The sequence below is a fragment of the Cynocephalus volans genome, chromosome 8 (assembly GCF_027409185.1).
Source record: "Cynocephalus volans isolate mCynVol1 chromosome 8, mCynVol1.pri, whole genome shotgun sequence".
NCBI classification, from domain to species: Eukaryota; Metazoa; Chordata; class Mammalia; order Dermoptera; family Cynocephalidae; genus Cynocephalus; species Cynocephalus volans.
Window position 1 is genome coordinate 139,035,794 of NC_084467.1, and position 21,364 is coordinate 139,057,157.

General features: G+C 39.6%; 1 protein-coding gene and 1 pseudogene across 1 annotated transcript; both read left to right on the forward strand.

The window, feature by feature from the left end:
• The window catches only part of LOC134384956 (procollagen galactosyltransferase 2-like), a 162,983-nt pseudogene that overhangs the window by 16,759 nt on the left and 124,860 nt on the right, over positions 1 to 21,364 (forward strand).
• LOC134383707 (histone H2A.V-like) lies at positions 14,257 to 14,841 on the forward strand. The gene is given in 2 exon segments (XM_063105025.1): positions 14,257 to 14,393; positions 14,395 to 14,841. Coding segments are annotated over 2 exon segments (384 nt in total). The 5' UTR covers positions 14,257 to 14,316; the 3' UTR covers positions 14,702 to 14,841.

Below are 21,364 nucleotides of genomic sequence, written 5' to 3' on the forward strand. Positions count from 1 at the left end.
ATGTCAGTCTGGGAACATATTAATCAATAGACCAGACTGCTGTCCACTTGCAGCTCACATATAGGCTTTATAGATAGAAATCACACACTCTAGAAGTGAGACAAGACCGACACGGAGAGAACTGCATTCTGACTGTTAACTACATACTTTCATTGAGAACAAAGGGGGACTTTAAGATTGTGACCCCTTGCATTACTGAGACAATGCTCCCTGGCTGTGTGTTTAAAATGATGAAAAAGCATAACAGTTGGTTGGAATAAGGAAGTCGGTTTTGCGGTTACTGGTTCGCATGTTAAACAAGAGTTGGTAGTAGGGATGGAGGCTGTCTGGGTTTCTTGTGTAGCAGATGGCAGCAAACTGAGAAGGGAAAGGCTTTCCGCAGACAGCGTTGAAGGTAACTGGAGGTTGGATTTACTCTAGAGTGAGTTGGAAAGAGACAGGAGTTGTAAATAGCAGATGGTCTCCAATAGCTGTTTCTCTGAGGACAATTTCTCTTTCCCAGTTAAGTTGTCAGAGAACTGTGTTGGAGAACCAGTGCAGAAATGAACGCTTTACTGGTCCAGATTCCAGCTCTTGTTAAATAGGCTCCCACAACAAACCGTGGGGCCGGCACTTGCAGAGCTAACATTCCCTTAGAACTGTGGACAGTGTCTTGCGTGTTTGACTCTAGGTAGGGACCTGCACACAGGAGAGAGAGGAGATGTGGATTTTATTGTTCTGACAAGGTTTTGAATCATTTCCTGAAAAAGTTGAAATAGTCCTTGGATCTCCACGAGCTTCTTTAGTAGACTGTTGCCACTGGTAATTGTATGTCAGGTAGTGGCCTTCTCCCAACTCACGGTCCCTCGCTGAGCCACAGCAGGTGACCCTGAGAATTGAAACAGAACTTGCTCTCCACTGGCCTGCTGCCTCGGCTTCCCCTGGCCGGAGGGCACTACCGGCTTCCTGCTCAGTGGCTGCCATCTGTCTCCTGGGAGCTGATGATCATTTGTTTCAGTTGCCCCAAATCTGAACAGAAGATTCTGTGGGTGCTGCTGTGAGAGGTGGCCAGTACTTTTGGAGCCAAAACTGACCAAGTCCGAAGGAACCTTGATGCTCTTTCCTCCAGGAGTTGGTCAGAAGCAGGGCATCTGGCAGCTCTTGGCTCGCAGTTTTAGTTGCTCTGTCATTTTCCTTTCTGTCTTCGCAGTAACCGCTGTTCTTATGGCCGTGCTTCTATGAGATTCTCCTTCACTCAGGCCTATGTGCCTCCTCATTTGAGAAGAGAGAGGGGAGCCTGGTGGGGGGAAGATGGGAAAAATCTCTTTGTTTCTGAAAAACATGGTCTTTGTCCTTAAATCATGATGTCTTTGGAGTTCATTTAGCTCCTTCCCTAGTGAGCCTTTTAGGGTCTTTGCAGTGGTTTGCAAACATTGGGTGATTATATAGCAAAGCTGTCTGTGGCCGCCAACCTCTCTCGTGAGGAGACACAGTTGGCAGATACCCTTAGCAGAGATTCCAAACTGGATGCCCATGAACCTGGTTCAGTCTGCAAATGAATTTTGTTTACATACCTGCTCTTTTTAAATTGCTGATATTTACGAATTTTCTATAAAAATCTGGATTTCTGGCTTCTCTTTAGTAATTGGAAGCTTTGCCATCACTGGGCCTGAATTTCCAAACGGCAGAATAGTGACTGCACCTTGAGTCAGAGTATGTGGTCTCTCACCTGTGTCATCATTTACAAGACTGGCTGGTGCCTGTAGATGTCTAGGCACAAAAACTAGACCCTAGAGCCAGGCCATCTAGAAACCTCCCTATATCCAATGGAGGACTCTGCAGGATCATCCCCCTTGATGAAACTACAGCACCTGCAACTCTGAATCTGGAAAATGGACATTGTTATAACTGATGAGTTTATGAAAACTAGTTATGCCTTTGGGATGTTTGATGCTTTAGTGTTACTTAATCCCCTCCGCTGGGGAAAGCCTTGACTTGAGCTCTGGGTGACTACAGAACACGAGCAAGAGTATAATGCATAGACATTATGTCCAAGAAGCAGGGAGAGACCTCATATTTTAAATATTAATATTTAATATTTAAATTAAATTTAATTAATATTTAATTATTTACTATATTAGTTATTTATTAATATCAAGCATCCCCAAGACAAGTCTAGTTTTCATAAAAAAAAATATTTAAAATATTACTTCTCTCCCTGCTTCTTGGACATGATAATAACAAATATTAAATTTAAGCCAAAATCTTCCCTTTTTTAAAACTCTCTATCTCCATTGACTTCTTGGACTATCACTACTAGTTCTTGATCCTCAGTGATTTGTAAAAAGTAGTGTTGTCTTCTGCTGACCGTATGAATATAATTCCCAAGATGATATACTCATAACTCTCCATTTAAAATCCAAAAGAAGCGCAAAGGCTGATGTTTTGATGTTTAGAGGAAGTGAGGGAGATTCACATGGAGGGCAGAGTGTAAAACAAGTAGATGTAATTTGAAGAGCTGCCATTACAATCAAGGCTTATGAGCTTTCTGGAATAATTGGCCAAATGTAATGCACATGGCTGAGAAAAAGACCAAGATAAGGATCATACATCTGTTAATTTTCTTATACTGCGCCTATTTCCAAAAGGATTTGAAGGAATTATGTTGATTATTAAAACGTCAATCTCTTAGTGAAATGCAATTTCAGGAATGCAGAAACAGAAGGAAATTTTTGTTGCTCTTAATTCACATCTAACAAATTATGTTTAATGCTGACAACTCCTTCTGATCTGGACTTCATTCAGGTTCATTTCTCAAGGTTTGGAGATTAATGTGTTGGAACTCCTAACACTGAAGTTTGCAGGTTGACTAGTCTGTATTTCTCACCTATTAGATTTTTATTTCTCAATTTGAGAACAGAATTCTTTTTAATTGCACTACAACCATAGAAGTTGTATATACAAAAGAGTTTCATGTGAATTACCTATTTTTTACTTTTTATTGTGAAATAAATTCAAACATTATAGAAGAGTTGCAAGAATAATACAAAGAACTCTCATATGCCAACATTTTGTTATATTTGCTTTATCATTTTGTCTCTCTGTGTTTATGTATATTATTATTTTTTGAGCGACTAAGAGAGTTTGCATACCTTATGCCCCTTTACCTAAAAATATTTCAGTGTATTTTTCCTAGAAACAAGAATTTTTTGTACATATCTGCAGTTCAGCTATCATATTCAGGAAATTTAATACTGATACAACACAGACACACCTCAGAGATATTGCAGGTTCGGTTCTAGATGACTGCAATAAGGCAAATATTGCAATAAAGTGAGTCACATGAAGTTTTTGGTTTCGCCGTGCATATTAAAGTTATGTTTACACCATACTGTAATCTGTTAAGTGTGCAATAGCATTATGTCTTAACAGAACAATGAACATACATTAATTTATGAATACTTTATTGCTAAAAAATGCTTACAATCATCTGAGCCTTTAGCAAATTGTAATCTTTTTGCTGGTGGAGGGTCTCGCCTTGATGTTGATGGGTGCTGTCTGATCAAAGTGGTGGTTGGTAAAGGTTGAGGTGCTTGTGGCAATTTCCTAAAATAAGACAGCAATGAAGTTTGCTGCATCGATTGACTCCTCCTTTCACAAAAGATTTCTCTGTAGCATGCGATGCTGTTTGATAGCATTTTACCCACAGTAGAATTTCTTTCAAAATTGGAGTCAGTCCTCTCAAACCCTGTCACTGCTTTATCAACTAAGTTTATGTAATACTTAAATAATTTGTTGTATTTCAATAATGTTCATAGCATCTTCACGAGGATTGCATCCCATCTCAAGAAATCACTTTCTTTGATTATCCATAAGAAGCAACTCATCATTTGTTCGAATTTTATCATGAGATTGCAGCAGTTCAGTCACATCTTCAGGCTCCACTTGCAATTTTGGTTCTCTTGCTATGTCCACCGCATGTGCAATTACTTCCTCCACTGAAGTCTTGAACCCCTCAATGTCATCCATAAGGGTTGGAATAAATTTCTTCCAAATGCCTGTTAATGCTGATATTTTGACCTCCTCCCATGAATGATTAATGCTCTTAATGGCATCTAGAATGGCTTGAGGAGATGGAGAGAGTTGGGGGAACACCTGGTAAGTGGAACAGTCAGAACACATACAACACTTATCAATTAAGTTAACCATCTTTTATGGGGGTGTTTTGTGGCAACCCCAAACAATTACAAGAGTAACATCAAAGATCACTGATCAAAGATTCACTATAAAAGATTTAATAATAATGAAAAAGTTTGAGATATTGCAAGAATTATCAAAATGTGACACAGAGGCACAAAATGAGCAAATGGTGCCAATGGACTTGCTAGATGCAGGGTTGCCACAAACCTTCCATTTGTAGAAAATGCAATGGCTGTGAAGTGCAATGAAATGAGGTTTGCCTGCAATTGGATCCGTGATCTACATCTCAGCTTCATAAATTGTTCTAATGTCTTTTATAAAATTTTATATTTTTTAAACAAGATTGAGTCCAAGATCATTCGTTGCATTGAGTCATCTGTCTAGTTTCCTTTAATCCAAATTGATATTTAATTTCAGCCTTTCTTTCTCTTTCATACCATTGACATTTACAAAATCTACAGGCCTGTCATTTATAAAATGTCCCTCCTTCACTTTGGTTTCTTGGACGTTTCCTCTTGTTTATCGATTTTGAGCTTTAATACTATATAAGTCACGTGTCTTCAACAGGTTGACGTCTGTTTGCCCTTTTCTGGTGACACTGATTTTGATCACTTAACAGGTTTCCAGTTTCTCCATTGTATAGTAATATTTTCCTTTTGAAATTAGCAAGTAATTTGTCTCATTAGATTTTTAGTTAGCAGGAAGCATTCTGTGTGCCCAGTTTGTCTCCAGTGCTAAGTATGGGACCTGGCAGTAGTGGGTGCTAAATATTTGTGGGTGCTAAATAAAGTAGGATCTGTGTATATATTCTTATTTAATAGTTCTCAGAGTTGTTTTTTTTAGGAAGATGACATAACTTTGGTATAGAGGAAAGACTGAGGAAGAATGTAGAGTGGGGCTCTTTCTAAAATATTTGTTCGTTTGAAGACCTAGAGGCTATGACTATTGAGAGCCAGTTTCACAGAAATCCGCACCAAATGTAACTGTGGTCTTGGTTCTCAGAGTAGCTGTAGTCTCCAGGAAATTCGCCCTGTCCTAACTCTTGAAGACTGACAATATATTAGGAAGGAAGGGCCTGCAAGCAGATTAAAGTAAAAGCCACGTGATTTGTTGCAAGTATTAAGAATCATTTGAAAATTGCTTCTCTTTGCATTATTATAGAGTACTCTCATATTTTAAAATATGGCCTTTCATCAAATCTAAGATATACATACCATAATTTTATGTATTACAGAGAAAGAAAGAAAAGCTGCAAGTTAAATATAACATAATTCTTATCTCTTCAAATTTCTATTTTATTCTCATCAAAAGAGCTTTCAGAGTTATTGAGACATAGATGTGTATCTCTTGTGAACACATAAAAAGAAAAATTATAGAGAAATAAATGGGTTGAGATATGCCTAAAATGTCACAGAGCCCAACTCTTCAGAATCACTTTTTCCCTTTTCCTGGAGTCATGGATGTCTGTGTTTTACACATGGTATAATTCTCTGTGCCATCATAAGCTTGGAGTTGTAGCATTGCCAAAAAGTGTGCATCACTTTTGTTTCCAGTATTTTCTTCTAATTTAATGACACCTGTTCTGCACTTTTTAATGCTGCCTCTGTCTTGATCTTACCTGTGTAAAAACCCTGACTTACATTCCTTCCTCAAATGGTTGATAAGTGCTTTTTGACTGAGATGTTGAGGGATAGCAGTTACCCAATGGTAAACCCAGTATGAACAGGTTCACTCATCAAAGATAACTGCTGCCTTGTCTAAAGTGATGGGAAGATGCCACCTATTGTAAAGTGCCAATGAATTCAGAGATGTTAAAATGCAGGGGAAAAAAATAGGTCCTTGGAATCGACGAGATGCAATGTGTATGTGATATGTTTAAAAATAATTAGCAAAATTAAAACAATGATATTATGCAAGGTTGGTAAGAATATAGAATCAGGCATGGGCACTCCTGGTACTATAAATTGTTAGTCTTCTGGAAGGTAGTTTAATAATGTAAATAAAAATCCTCAGTTGTATTGACATACTTTGACCTCATAATCTAATTTTGGGGGGGCTGTATTCTAAGAAAATACCAAAGATGCTTTTAAAGATTTATGAACCAAATATCCATCACAGCATTATTTATAAAAATGAAGAATTGGAAGCAATTTAAATGTTTAACATATGGGAGTAGAATAAAAGAATATTTTCAAAGAATGTTTAATAAGATGAACAAATACTCCCTAGAGCATACAAAATTGCACATACAGTATGCTCCCAATTTTGTTTAACCACATGTTAAAAGGGAGAGAGGAATATAGTAGGATGAGAAAGAAACTGGTACCAAGATGATTTCTTTCTACTAACTCTTTTCAAACAGCGTGGGAAGACCTTTCCTTTTCTTATATGCCTAAAACCCTTCCCAAGTTTCTATCATACCAGCAACAGATTAAAATCTGCTGCTGGGTCCTTTTGACTTTCTCTAGTGGAGTGACTTTCTCATCCATCCAATAACTTGCAGTTTCTACCCTGGACGTGTTGTATGGGGAGCTGCACTTGAGCCATGGTTTTCTGTGTCATGCTGGGGATCCAGGCATGGCTGGCCTCATCTGGTGAACTTGTGAGATGGGTCTGGTGGAGCAGAGGCCCCATGATTCCCACCAGGACTGAGGAATCTCCTGGGAATAACTGCAGGTATATCAACACCCAGGGACCAGGTCTGCACAGGCATGCCTGGTGACCTGGTGGAGCAGGGATGGAGAGTGTGGGAGGGCTGGGCAGGCTGCTGAGAAAACTTCCAGGAGAAAAGCCACCCCATCAGAGAAGTTCCAAACATGGGCTGGGAATTCTGAATATAACCTAGTGGCACTTTTTCAACTCTGCAGCCAGCCCAGATCCCAGAGAGTTGTCTGGGCCTTAGAGATCATATTCTGTAACACACTGGAGCCTTTGGAGCCCCACTGACCAGGAATACCCACTCCCCACCGTCCTGCCAACAGCAAAGAAGTACTGTGGCTGGGGAGATTCAGACAACCAGCTCATGTGAAGTGACAGGTGTCTCAGGCTTCTACTGGGGCTGGAGGTTTGTGTGAAAAGGCAAAGGAGAAAGCCAAGCAATTTGAGGAACTGACAGTTATTGACGGTCAGGAAGCCTGGAGAAGTTTGGGGTCCCTCTGCTGTTCACTCATCTCACGTATGTTCATTGAGCCCCCAATTCTTCATCATGCATTTGTCCCTGTCCTGGTTTCCAGCAGTCTGAGGCAAAGGGGCTGCTGAGCACTTGCCCCCCATGTGCACTTGCCCCCTCTGTTTCCAGATGCATGGGGAGATTATTTTTTTGTTAGAAGAAAAAGACAACTTCCTTTAGTATAAGATGTTAACTATTCCCAATGGTTTTCACAGACCTCGTGGTATGAGGAAGGTATTCATGGCATTCAGAATCACCTCCATGGCTAGCTGCTGGCCCCTTGAGAGAAGGAGGCTACTTACTGTGGCTCCCACCCCTGCCCCCCACCCCCATGCGATGGCTTCCTGTTGCTGTGTACTGAGACTGTTCCCAGAACACTAATGTTCTCTATAGTGCCCAGAAAGGGCCATTGTATCCCTCAGGATGTTTGTAAATCACCCACTATGCTGGTTTAGAAATTATGGAAATAGGAAATTCTGTATCGCATTTGCTATTTAATTGCTGAGTGATGTTTACAGAGCTGGTTGCCTCTTGCTACAACTCCTAAAAGGGTTTTGTAAATTAAAAGTAGAGAAACTTTAAAATACCTAAGAGAGTTGTAGAACATAGTCAAGGACTTAAATTGCTCTGTTTTATTATTTCTATCATATTCCCTGATATTACTTGGAATAAATCCTCTGAATTGCTAGTTATATACCATTTTCTCCATTAACTTCTCAGTTCTGCAAAGTGAAGAATTGAGGTTTTTTTCCTTCACTACCTGCCTTCAGGACACCTGTATGAATTCTAAAGATGTGCTGCTTTGCTGTAATGGTTAAGGAAGACTGACTGGCAATCTTTTAAATCTTAGGTTCTCACCTAACTGCCCAAAGCCTCCCTTGGTTAGACTAGGCCCGTGGTTAGCTTCCTGTTTGGAAGATGTGAAGTGAAGTTTATGTTCAACATGCACCTTAATGTATGATTAAACTAATGCCATTTTAGATCCTGGGCTAACACTGAGCTAACAGTGGCAGTTTTCCTTTTTAATTAATTTATCGTGGCAAAGAAAATGCTGATAAAGTTTCTGTCGTGTTGAACTACTATAGCTGGTAAACTTGGCAATATGCTATCTGATTTTAAAAACTGGAAAGCCTGGAATATCACCTTTATCTTCTTAGGGCACATGTGTCCAGTGGGAATTTGTGCTTTAGAGTCATGTTACTAGTGGGAGCTGGCAGATCTGCCTGTCTCTTGCATCATATGTTTTCCTAACAAATGTCTTTATTTTATATATGCTTGAAGAATGTGATAATACATATACATATAGAAGGAAAATGAAAACAGTATGAAAAAGCATACAAGTGAAGAGTAAGTCCTTAAAGACACACTATTACTGTGCAACAAACCACCCCAAAGTTAGTGGTATAAAAGGATAACCATTTTACTGCGATCACTGATTCTGTGGTTCAGAAATTCATAAAGGACACAACAGGGGTGGCTTTTCTCTGCTGCATAATGATCCTCGGTTCAAAAGACTGGAAAGCTGGGAGGAGGGAGCCATCTGACGGCTCATTCAGTGCCATATCTGGTCCCTGGACTGGGAGACTTGAAGACCAGGATGGCTGAGCAGAGCACCTACGTGTGGTCTTTTCCCACGGCTTGGCTTCGTCACAGCATGGGAGCCTCTTACATGGTGACTCTGGGCTCTGGGCGTGAGTCTTCTGGCCAAAAAGGAGAAAGCTGCCTCACCTTTTCTGACTTAGCTTTGGAAGTCACACAGTGTTACTTCTGCTGCCCAGATTTAAAAGGAGGGGACATAGACCCCTCTTTTTTTTTATAGACCTTATCTCTTGAAGGGACAAGTATCAGGTCACATTATGAGATGGGAGATATTGTAGCAGCTATATTTGGAAAATACAATATATAATCTTTCCCCCCAATTGGGAATTTACTCTACTTAGAGATTATTCCAAATAGATCTCTCAAACTATTTACAGCTGCATAATCATATACAGCTTGACAGCACGTCATTTACCTAACCAGTCACCTACTGTTGAACATTTAGTTTGTTTCCAGTCTTTTGATATCAAAAACAATAATATAATAAATATTTTTATTAGATCTCTTTATGCATGTATCCCAGTATATTCACAGGGCATAGTCTTATAAGTGAGATTTGCTGGATCAAAAAAAAAAAAATGTGGATTTTAAATTTTGATAGATATTAAGGCCGGTTCTTTGCATCAAGATTATTTTGGCTGAGTGTGAGCAAAAACCCAAAATAACAACGGCTTAAACAGCTAAGAAATTATTGTTCCCCATGAAGGAATTTGGAGGTAAAGAGCCAATGTGGGGATTCCATGATATCATGAGGAACCCAACCTTCTGTCAACTCTCCACTCTGAATCTCTAAGGTATGTCCTTTATCTTCCTAGTCCTGTGCCTCATCCACATTCCAGGCAGCAAGATGGAGTAAGGGAGGAAGGGAGACCACCCTCTCCCCTTCTTTTAAGAGCACTTCCTGGAAATCATGTACAACACATCTTGTACACCATCAGCTCACACTTATACATACATAGGTGCAGGATTCATCTGAGTGAGTTGTGATGAGCCCATAGTTCTTATTACTAAGGGAGAAGGGGAGACTGGATGTCAGTAGGCAACCAGCAGTTTCTGTATCAGTTCTTTATGCTTGTGTATGCCATCTCTAATTCTCACAAAGAGGTAATTATTATTATGCCCATTTTTCAGATGACAGAAGTGAAGCCCAGAAATGGTAAGAAACTTGCCCAAATTCCCAAAGATAGAAAGTGTGGAATAGGAAGTCAGACCTGAGTCCTTTTTCCACTGTACCAAACTGGAATAGGACTGCAAGTTACAAATTCAGCATTTACTCAGCCTCCTCCAAAACATTATTGCTTTTCTCTGAGTCCCAGTAAGGTGATTTGGTCCTGGTTTTTTTGTTGTTTTTTTTTTTTCTTTTTTGGTGTTTGCATTGTATACACAAAGATTTGCTTTCTCTACGATTATTATTCTTTAACTGGAAGATTCTCTTCGTGCTGTTACAAAGCAGCAATAGCCTAGGAACAGCTGCTTTTGCACCTTGATTTCAATGGCTTTATAATTTCCTCTGCTTTTGGCTGCTGTTTCTTCTTTCAGATCTTCTAGCCTCCTGCTCCTCACACAGTGAATCCTTTCATAAAGAACGGCTGAGTCATGAAAGGAATGCAGATGGCCACGAGTTTATTTGTAGGCCTGGAGTCCAACCCAGGCTTCTTCTCACAGCCCAGGGCAGCCATCACCTGACAGCAGTCCATTCCTGGCCGAGTGGACCTTGTTTGCTGAAGGACCCAGGCCTTCAAGCCCTGCTGGCGATAGGAGCACAGCCTGTGCAACAGGCCCAGAAGGGAGCCCAGAATGCACATAGAGTGAGCAGTAGGCTGGCCCCCATCCCAAACACCCAGTAGTCTACTGCTTGCTTTCTGAAGCGGTGAGATGGGAAAATCATGGTCCTCAAAATAAGGTGGGGAGGATAAAATAGGAGCACGGAGTAGCAGAGCTAGAGGGTTTCACCTTTGTCATTTGGAGGTTCTACTGGGAAGAACCTTATAAAGAAATGGAATTTTCTGCCATAGAAGCATAAGACTCAAAGCTATAGACCCATGGGGTGGGCCTTCTGATTAAACCTACAGATTGTAGTGATTTTGGGGTAAGAAACCTGGAACAGGGCGTTTCACGGGATGTTAACATGAGACAGAATATTTCTATGTGATTTCAGCTGGCTTTCCTAATAACAAATAAAATTATACGCTGAAGTTCAATAATACTTCGGTAAATATGTAAATCGAATTGGTCTGTAGTGAAAGTGCTGGGGAAAAATGTGATTGTCTGTAATATGAAAATGTAAAGTAAGATGTATTAATCATTTCTAGAAATGAAAAAAAAATGATGCTTTAAGTTAGAAGCTTTATCTACAGTACAAGAGCAAATTAATAAACTAGAAAATAAAGTTGGAGAATTATCCCGAATGGAGTATAGGAAGTCAAAGAGATGGAAAACATGAAAGAGAGGTTGAGACATATTGAGAAAAGGATAAGAAGATTTAATACATGCTTGTTGCAATTCCAGAAGTAGATTTTTTTAAGTTTATGTATTTATTAATATTTTTATTTTTTTACATTCTAAGATGATGTTGTGGAGCAGTTCAGGGGGAGGGGGCATGGTTGATGCCCATGGCACCCCCCTCATTCCTGCAGGGGAGACCAGGGGGCTTCCAGTCATGGTTCAGTCATTGCTGCACTGGATGCAGATGTCAGGGGTTTTGGCTGAAGTCCTCTGTCCCACACAGCCCCAGCTCAGGAGCCCAGGGTCCTTCCTGCAACAGCTCGGTGGTCATCACTGGGCTGGCTATGGATGTTGGGGGGCATGACTCAGGCCCCCAGCCCTCCCTGGCTTGGGAGCCCAGGGGGCTTCCAGTCCTTCTGGGTTTTATAGGTGTTCTTTGGTGATGTGAGACCTTTGCTAGTTAATATCAAACTTTGTCTCTGGTCTGTGGGTATTCTGTTTTTTCTTTCAGTTCTGTGTTGGATTATTCGCTGTTCCCACCACTTCATCTTTGCACTGGAACTAATTTGTTGTCCCTTACTTACTTCTAGAATGGGGGAACTTCCTGTGGGAACCAGCACTTGAGCCTTGTAGTTGAGCTAGGTTGCTACTTTGCTGTAGATTCCCTGGGGAAGGCTTTTTGTGCAGCTCAGGTTTTAATTGTTGACTTTGTATGTATTCCAGTGTCTTGTGAAATCTGGTATACCTGGGTTGTGTGGAAACTCTGGTCTGGGCCTGAGACTTTTCAGCAAGTTGCACCCTCTGCAGATCTGTATTCCTGATCAGTTTCCACTGAGTGGTTCTGTGCTGACTGGGGGCAGATCAGCTGTCCTTGCTGTGCCCCAATGTTCTCCAAGTGGGCCTGTCTCCCCTGCATCCCACACTCCAAACACTTCCCATGGGATGGGCCATGTGCCAGACCCTTGTGATGACTCACTGGTCTCTGAGTGGCTCCATTTTTTAGTTGCTGTGTCTCCTCGCTCCTATGTGGGTTCATGGGTACCCTGTTAGTGGTTTTGCTGGCCTGGGGGCTACCAAGGCCCTCTTCTCTTCTGCCACCTCCAAGCAACTTCATATGAAGGGCACAGCTGCAGCTTCTGCCAGCTCTTGCTCCGTGCACTCACTAGCTCCAGCCTTGAAGCGGCTGGGGCTCGAAATGGTGGGCGCGATCCTTTCTTTCTCTCATCATGGCTTCTCCCGCCTTTGTGAACTCTGTAGGTCTCCCAGAAGTAGATTTTGAAGAGAATAAGCGAGAGGCAGTATTTGGACAGAATATGGCTGACAATTTTGCAGAATCTGTAAAAGACACAAATGTTCAGATCCAGATTCCAGTGAATCCCAAACAGAATAAATAAAAAGAAATCCACAACTCTATACACCATAATTTAAACTAAAAAATATTTTTTTAAAAAAAGTAGGAGACTTTTAAAACAGCAAAGAGAAAGGATAGATCACTAAAAAAGTGCAACATAGTACAGCCGACTTTTCAAGAGCAAAAATCAAAGCCAGAATAACATCTTTAAAGTGCTGAAATAAACTGTCATTCTAGAATTCTATACCTAGCAAAAACTTCCTTTCAACAAGGAGAATCAACTGGAGACATTTTCAGACAAACCAAAATCAAGATAATTTACTACCACTAGGTAGTTACTAAAGAAGCATCTAACTGCATGCACTTTAGGAAGAAGGTAAATGATACCAGAAAGAAGGTTTTTTTAAAAAGCTTTTGCAGAAAGCAATGGTGCATAAGGAAAATGTTAAACAAATGTGTGAATCTTAAATTATTGGCTTTGATAACAGTAGTGTCTAACATAAGTGTTTAAAAAATCAAGATAGAACTAAAATATGGTATAATAATAACATTTTATTTGGGATATGGAGTGACTGGAATTAAATCATTCTAAGGTCCCTGTGTTGATCTGGACAAAGTTGAAATGTTTATTAAATTTAAACTTTGTCAAGTTCAATGCAGATTATAATTTCTATAATAACCATTAACTACTGAAGGGGAAAAAATGAAATGACAGAAAAAGCTCTTAATCAGTCAATCAGTCCAGGAAGGAAAAACTGAAAAAAAAGTACCACAACTGCAGAGCACTTGGAAGTTTTACAAATATTAAATACTTTCAGGTTAAAAAAAACAAGACTCAAAGAATTGAAAAGAATTATTATGATATCACATTCTCAGAATGTATCACAACCAGATAAAAGTCAACAGCAAAAAGGTAACTCAAAATTTGCCATATATTTGGAAAATAAAAGTCATAACTATAAATAACTCAAAGGTCAAGGAAGAAATAATAATGGAAATTGAGAAGACATGGAGGATTAGATACTACTAAATTAGCTAAGTGGTGAACTGAAGACACTGCAGGAAGAAAAGCAGGAATAAGCCCCATGAGAGAGGAAGATGATAATATACATATAGAAATTCATGAAATGGAAATCGAAGATACTAGAGAGAATCAGTTATCCAAAATATGATTCTCTGAAAAAATTAGTAAAATCAATAAAATCCTGGTAAGAATGATCATACAAATAGTATGAGATGAAAAAGAATATATAAATAATGATGCAACTAATATTTAAAATATAGGAATGCTATGAATAAGTTTATACCAATAAATTGAAAAATTAGGTAAAATATTAAAAGTTCTGAGGGAAAAACATACAAAAGTCTGACTCATGAAGAAAGAGAAATCTTGTATGTTCCTCTTATCATTAATGAAATAGTCAGTAGTTAAAAATCTTCCCAACACGGAGGCGGGCCCGGGGCATTGTCCGGCTCCGGTGGCGGCGGCGGTCGGTGCTGCAGCTCTGCGGCGGCGGCGCGGCGGCAGTGGGAGGGCGCGCGGCCGAGCGGAGGCAGAGTCCGCGCCGATACCATGGCTGGAGGCAAAGCTGGAAAGGACAGTGGGAAGGCCAAGGCTAAGGCTGTGTCTCGCTCACAGAGAGCTGGGCTAGTTTCCTGTGGGCCGCCTCCACAGACACTTGAAGACTCGCACCACAAGCCACGGAAGGGTGGGTGCCACTGCTGCCGTGTACAGTGCTGCAGTTCTGGAGAACCTCACTGCTGAGGTGCTGGAGCTGGCAGGTAACGCTTCCAAGGATCTCAAAGTAAAGCGTATCACTCCACGTCACTTGCAGCTTGCAATCCGTGGTGATGAAGAGTTGGATTCCCTTATCAAGGCTACCATAGCTGGGGGTGGTGTGATCCCTCACATCCACAAATCTCTGATTGGAAAGAAGGGACAGCAGAAAACTGCTTAGAGGGTTGTTTTAACCAACCCTCTTCCTCCCCGTCATTGTACTGTAACTGAGACAGAAGAAATAATGGGGATATATGAAATTTTTTAAAACAGTTAAATGGAAAAGCATAGACAATTACTGTAGACATGATAAAAGAAACATTTGTATGTTCTTAGACTCGAAGTTTGATAAAAGTACCTTTTCATGTGGTGACAGTTGTGTGTGGATTGGCTAGCCTTCCTCCCATGTGTTTTATACAAAAATGGAATTGATAAACCATTTTTTACAAAATTAATTTGTCTCAAAACTATTCTGTTCATGAAGTATTGGAAATATTTTGCTCAGACTTTGAAATTTTTTAAATCTCAAATTGGTTATTCAGAATGATCTTAAACAGAAATTGAGAATATAGCTTTACCATGATTGAAAAAAAAAAAAAAAAAAAAATCTTCCCAACATGAAACCATCAGGCCCAGAAGATTTTATAGATTAGTCCTACCAACTATTTAGTGTAAAGATAATCTCAATATCATGAATAAACATTGAGTGATTAAAAAATAGGGAATACTTTCCAATTTATTTTGTAAGGTTAATATAACCTAATACAAAACCCAACAAAGGCAACACAAGAAAGGGAAAAACTGGGTAATCTTACCCATGTACATAGAAAATCCTAGGCAAAGTACTTACAAACTGAACCCAGCAACATGTCAAAAAGATACTGCATTATGTCCAAGTTGGGTTTATACCAGGACTGGAAAGTTAGTTCAACATTAGAAAATCTATAAATGCATTTTATCACATTAACAAACTAATGGAGAAAAGCCATATGTTCATTTCAATAGATGCAAAAAATGTTTGTTACATGTCAGCAATCATTCAAAATAAAACTCTGAGCAGACTAGAAAAGCAAGAAAATTTTCTCAACCCAATGAATGCTACTCACAAAACAAAATAAAACAATAAGAAAAACCAACACCAAAGCAGACTGTAGCAAATATCACACTTGATGGTGAAATGCTAAGGCATTCCCTTTAAGACTACGAATAAGGTAAAGGAGAAATTATCATCACTTTTGTTTTGCATTATTCTAGATATTCTTGCCTGAGCAATATGAGTAAAAGAAGAAATAAAAAGTTAAGGATTAGAAAGGAAAAAATAAATAAATTATTATTCCCAGATAATTGTGTAGAAAACCCAATAGACTTTAAAGGTAAATAATAAGAATTGATAGAAAATTTAGCAAAATTCACGTATAAAAGTCAACTGCATTTCTGTTTATCACCACCTAATAGAAAATCCATTTATTAAAAGCTATGTGTAATAGCAACAGAAAATGTAAGGTACATATAAACAAATCTAACAAAAGTAGGTAACACTTTTATGAAAATTTTTTTTTTATCTATTAAAAGCATTAAAGAATACTGAAATAAATGGGTGTAGAGGATTGAATTAAGTCCACCCAAAACTCACTGAGGCTTGAATTGTCTTCTAAGTTTTATGTATTAGAAACTTAGCCCCCACTGTGACTGTTAAGAGGGTGGGAAATCCTATTATGTTAATTGAAAGGTGGAGCCTTAAAGAGGTGACTGGATTGTAGGACTGGGCAATAGTCAATGGATTAAAAATGGTGGTCAGGGGTGTGGTTCTGAGGGCTTTAAAAGAGGAGAGTCTGTCTTTCTCTCTCTCTGCTCTCTCTGCTTCTACCATCTTGCATGCAATGTGAGACCCCTGGGTTGCTGTCACCACCACCAGATGGACTTTGAACTTCTCAGTCTCAGAAACTGTAAGCAGTAAATGTTATTTTTCTTTATAAATCACCCAGTTCTGTGTACTTTGGTATAAGGAACATAAATGGACTAATACAATGGGGAAGCATAGATGTTCATAGATAGGAAATCTCAGTGAAATTGTTAATCTCTCCAGGCTGATCTATAGATTTAATGCAATTCTGATTAAAATTCCAAGGGGATTTTTCATGAGCCCTGAGAAGCTGATTATAAGATTTTTCTGAAAGAGCAAAGAACCAAAAACACCCAAGTCATTCCTAAAGCAAAACAACTAGATGGGGGGGAGGCTTTTATCAAAAGACACCATAAAAATAGTGGAAAAACAATCCATAAAGAAATTATTCTGCAACTGATGGAGGAATAATATTGCGAATTAACAAAGAACTCCTTTAATAAATAAGAAAAATCAAAGAACTTAATAGAAAAATGAGCAAAAAAATACGAACAGGTATTCACAAAAGAGGAAACACAAAGAACCATAAATAAGTGAAGTGTCCCCCACCTGACCAGTAATAAGGAGATACAGATGAATATGACAATGAGACATTGTTTTTTACCAGCCATACCGGCAAAAATTTTAAAGCCTGACAACAAATATTGCTGGAGATGTACAACAAGCAGTCGCATATACTGCTGATTGGGAGTACAGATTGCTGCAATTACTTTAAAAACAATGTGGCATTCCCTAGTTATGTTGTACATGCTCAGACCTATGACCCAGGAATTCCACTCCTAAATACACTATTTTCCATATACCTCAAGGGATACATACAAGAAAGGTCACAGCAGCATTATTTGGAAGAGCAAAACTCTGAAAACAGCCTGAAAGTTCATTGATAGTCAAATAAATCACTAAATTATGGTATAATAATAGAATGAACTGTTACAGCATTGACAGTGAGTTGATTAACTGCAGATACAAGCATCAACGTGTGAATTTCAAAGTCAGTGTCAAGGCCACAGAAAATACATGTAGTAGGAATCTATGTAAAGTTCAAAAGCAGTCTAAAGTATACTTCGTTTGAAGCTACCTACATTCCTGGTAAAACTATAAAGAAAAGCAAGGAAATTAATAACCAAAAGTTGATATTAGAGATTATTGGTGGACAGGGAGGAAGAGTGACTAGGGAAGGTACACAGGGGACCTCAAAGGTATCCACTGCTCAAGCGAGGTGGCTTGTACATGGATTCTTTTATCATTCTAATCATGTTGTATACATTTTTGTATGATATAGTTTAGAGTAAGAAATATAACCATTGATATAGTGTCTTACCTTTCTGTAATATTGTCCAATGAATCTTTTAATTTTTTATTTATCTTCACAACACCTGTTAAGCAAAAGGTAGTTTCATTTTTCAGAAAATATATTTGAGAGGCAAATTTATTTGTTTCAAATTCCACACTAGGTTGATGGAGGACCTGGGGCCAGACCTCTTGTTTTATAGAGATATTTCTGCTGCTTGCCACTGTCACACGCCATGAATTCATTTATTCACTTCTCCATTCATTCATTCGTGTAATATGTACTGTCTCCCTTCTTGATTCAGGCATTATACTATTGAAATTCTTTCAAGAATAAAGCTCAAGAATGTAAACAAGCCTAGGTAGTTAATATTTTGACTGCCTGACCTGCAGTGCACGTTCACCTTACCTGTTATAGGTCATCTCCTTCAGCCCGCGTAGTCTTTCCTTTGTTAGGATCTCAGACACCTGCTGTGTGTCCAAACTCATCCTTCAGTTTCTCTCAGCAGGTATTTCCTACTTGAGAGAGAACTGCTGACTTTTCCAGTGAGTGCCATTGCCCTATGTTTAGAAAAGGCCAGTGCGGGCCGAGCCCGTGGCGCACTCGGGAGAGTGCGGCGCTGGGAGCGCTGCGACGCTCCCGCCGAGGGTTCGGATCCTATATAGGAATGACCAGGGCGCTCACTGGCACTCCGCGGGTTCGGATCCTATATAGGAATGACTAGGGCGCTCACTGGCACTCCGCGGGTTCGGATCCTATATAGGAATGACCAGGGCTCACTGGCTGAGTGCCGGTCACGAAAAAGACAAAAAAAAAAAAAAAAAAAAGAAAGAAAGAAAAGGCCAGTGCACTGAGATTCGAAGGCAGATAAGACATGTTCTCCCCTTGAGGCAGGCAGGCCTTTGTTCTCGAGGTGGAGAATTAATTCATGGAGCCTGCAGGGATGTCAAAACATTTCTTTTGTCTAAGGAGTGATAACTTGGCAGAAAATGTCCTTCCCTTTTGAGAGCTCCAGAGTCCAATGTTTTGAGCCACGTCACCTCATTGCATCTTCATAGAGCTTTCACTCCATTTTGCCTCGTCAGTCATGATTTTTGGGTCTCTTTATTGAGCACGGAAACTCAGTCACTGCCTGTATCTTTAAATCACCTCATCATTAGAGGGGCATCCAGCTTCTAGCAGCTGCTGAACATTATCAACTTCGGCTTCTGCATTCCCTTCATCATACAGATTTTCTTTTGTTATCCCCAAGGGATCACACGCACAGGGTGCAGAGCAAGTCATTTCCCTGAGGCTTGGGAGAGCCTGTGGCCCTCTTCCCCAGCGTGGGGCTCACTGATTGAGTTGAGACTGCTGTAGTCCAGAGCAGAGTTGTGAATTTCTAATATTCATGGCCTGCCTCGCATGGGCCCGACAGTGTATCAAGTATTGGAGAGTCAAACCAGTTAGAATAGGGCTAAAAAAGAATACTAGAAGATTTAAAATAAAATAAACATAAGATTTGTTTAATGAGATAATGCAGGTAAACGAGTTAAAATGAACAACACTCAATAAGTTTGAAAAGTTAAAAACATACATATTATCTTGGAGATTGAAAATTAAGGGCAAGAAATAAGGAGTAAAAGGTTAGGAGTTTAAAAACATGATAAAAAGGGCTGTACTTTTTTTTTATGTAAGATTCATAAACAGAATAAGGAGAGATGGTAAATTAGAACACCCCATAAAAGTACAATTAAAAGAGTATAAATGAAGACAATACAGTTACAGGTACTCAGGCAGTGGAATATTTTAAGTAAATTGGGATATTAAATGGAAAAATTGGGAAGAAAACCCAGAAGCTTTCCTTAGAAAAAGTCAAACCAAAAACAAACAAACAAACCAAACAACACGTCCGGCAGCAAACACGCAAGGTAATAATGTAAGAAGTGCTTGAGCCCTCGCTGGCCTGTCGTGGCTCTGGCTTCCTGAGGCTGAGCTGTCCCTGTCCCTCGCAGAACGTCCTGCTTGAAAATGAAGTCTGTGAAGACACCCGGGGATTTATTTCCCTGTCCCTCCCCTCCACCCCCAGACAGCTCCGGTGGATACTTTTCTTTACTGAGTTAAACACATTTGTTATGTTCTACTTTGCTAAGGTTCTATTTAAGATTTTTGTTTATCTGTGTTAAGGCATGACTATATACAAATATATTTGGAATTGTTCACTATAGATTTGGGATTCAAAAACCGTTTTTGCAAATAAGATTTTTAAAAATTCTGTTTGTTTGGAAGATTTTTTCCACTGAAACAAGTCCAAATGCCTTTTATTGAATGATAGTCCATATTATTTTTATTAATGAACTACTTATATTTGCAATTTCTTGCTACATAAGTTTGGAAACTCCAAAAAAAGACTTGATATTATGTACTCATGTTACTATTTTTCTCCATTTTGTTTCTTTCTAATAAGTTCATTCTTTCCATAGGTTATGTGCTAGTCTTTACAATACAAATGAGAAAACTAAGGCTTAAAGTTGTAAAGCAATTGAGCCGGGATTAAATAGTTGAAGGATTACAGAAGGCACTTCGCTACACAGCCTCCTGGACATAATGGAATCCATCTATAGACAGTCTAAAGTCAGATACACTTGACTTTATTTTCAGTTTTTAAAATCTGACTAAATATTCTTGATTTTATGCCAAGTATTTTGTTATTACTGCCTTTGAGACCTTATCACAAGGAAATCTCCTTAACCATTGCTTTTGAAAATTCCCCTTTAGTTTCTGGGTTAATTAGGCTTGAGTCCTGGGTCTGCCACTTAGTAGCTTTGTGACTGTTTTCTCATCCATAAAATGGGGAGAATAACTACTTCCTATGATGTTGTAAGGATTAAACGAGAAAATACATGTGATTCATTCTACCAGAGCCTTATCTTGAGTGCTACATTACACCAAAAGGCTTCTGTTATGTCTTCATACAAATAACAATCCTGATGAAAATGTTGGCTTCTCTCAGGCTGTGCTGTGATCCTCTAGCAAAGAACTGTGGGTCGGTAAGTTTGAATCTGGCTCTGGTAATGCCTAATTCTCACTCTAAACATCAGCATGTGGAAATGCAAATAAGAATTTCACCAGTGACATGTTATCAGATAATTTATTGTGACAATTGAAAAACTAGTTGGGAAATTTGGGGAGGTGAACGTTGAATGTTGGACGCTGTTGGCTTCCTTCTCATGGTGCCTCCAGAAGAACATGGTGGCAGCTAAAGACTAGAGCACGCCTTAGACGTGGCTGGACCTGGGGCTGGGAGGAAGAACAGTGAGAGCTTCCTTTGGTCTGCTTGGTCCTGGGGAGCCAGGGGGTCCTCTTGCAGGTCTGAAAGGGAGGTTTCAGCCTTCTCCCTGCATTGGCTGGGCCTGGACTTTATTTACAACTATGGGTGCCAAGTCCTCTCACTGGATTTCCAATTTGGCTCAAAGGACACACCCTAGTGAAAGCCGGGAAGGAGCATGACTCACCTGTTGCCATATTTACTGTCGACCACATTTCATCTGCTCGAGCTCTGCCCTGGTCAAATGTCTCCTGGTGATTCCTTCAGAGCAACTGAGCACACGTCCCACTTCCTCCCAGACAGGTTACTGGGCTCCCCCAGAGCCTCTCAACAACTTAATACC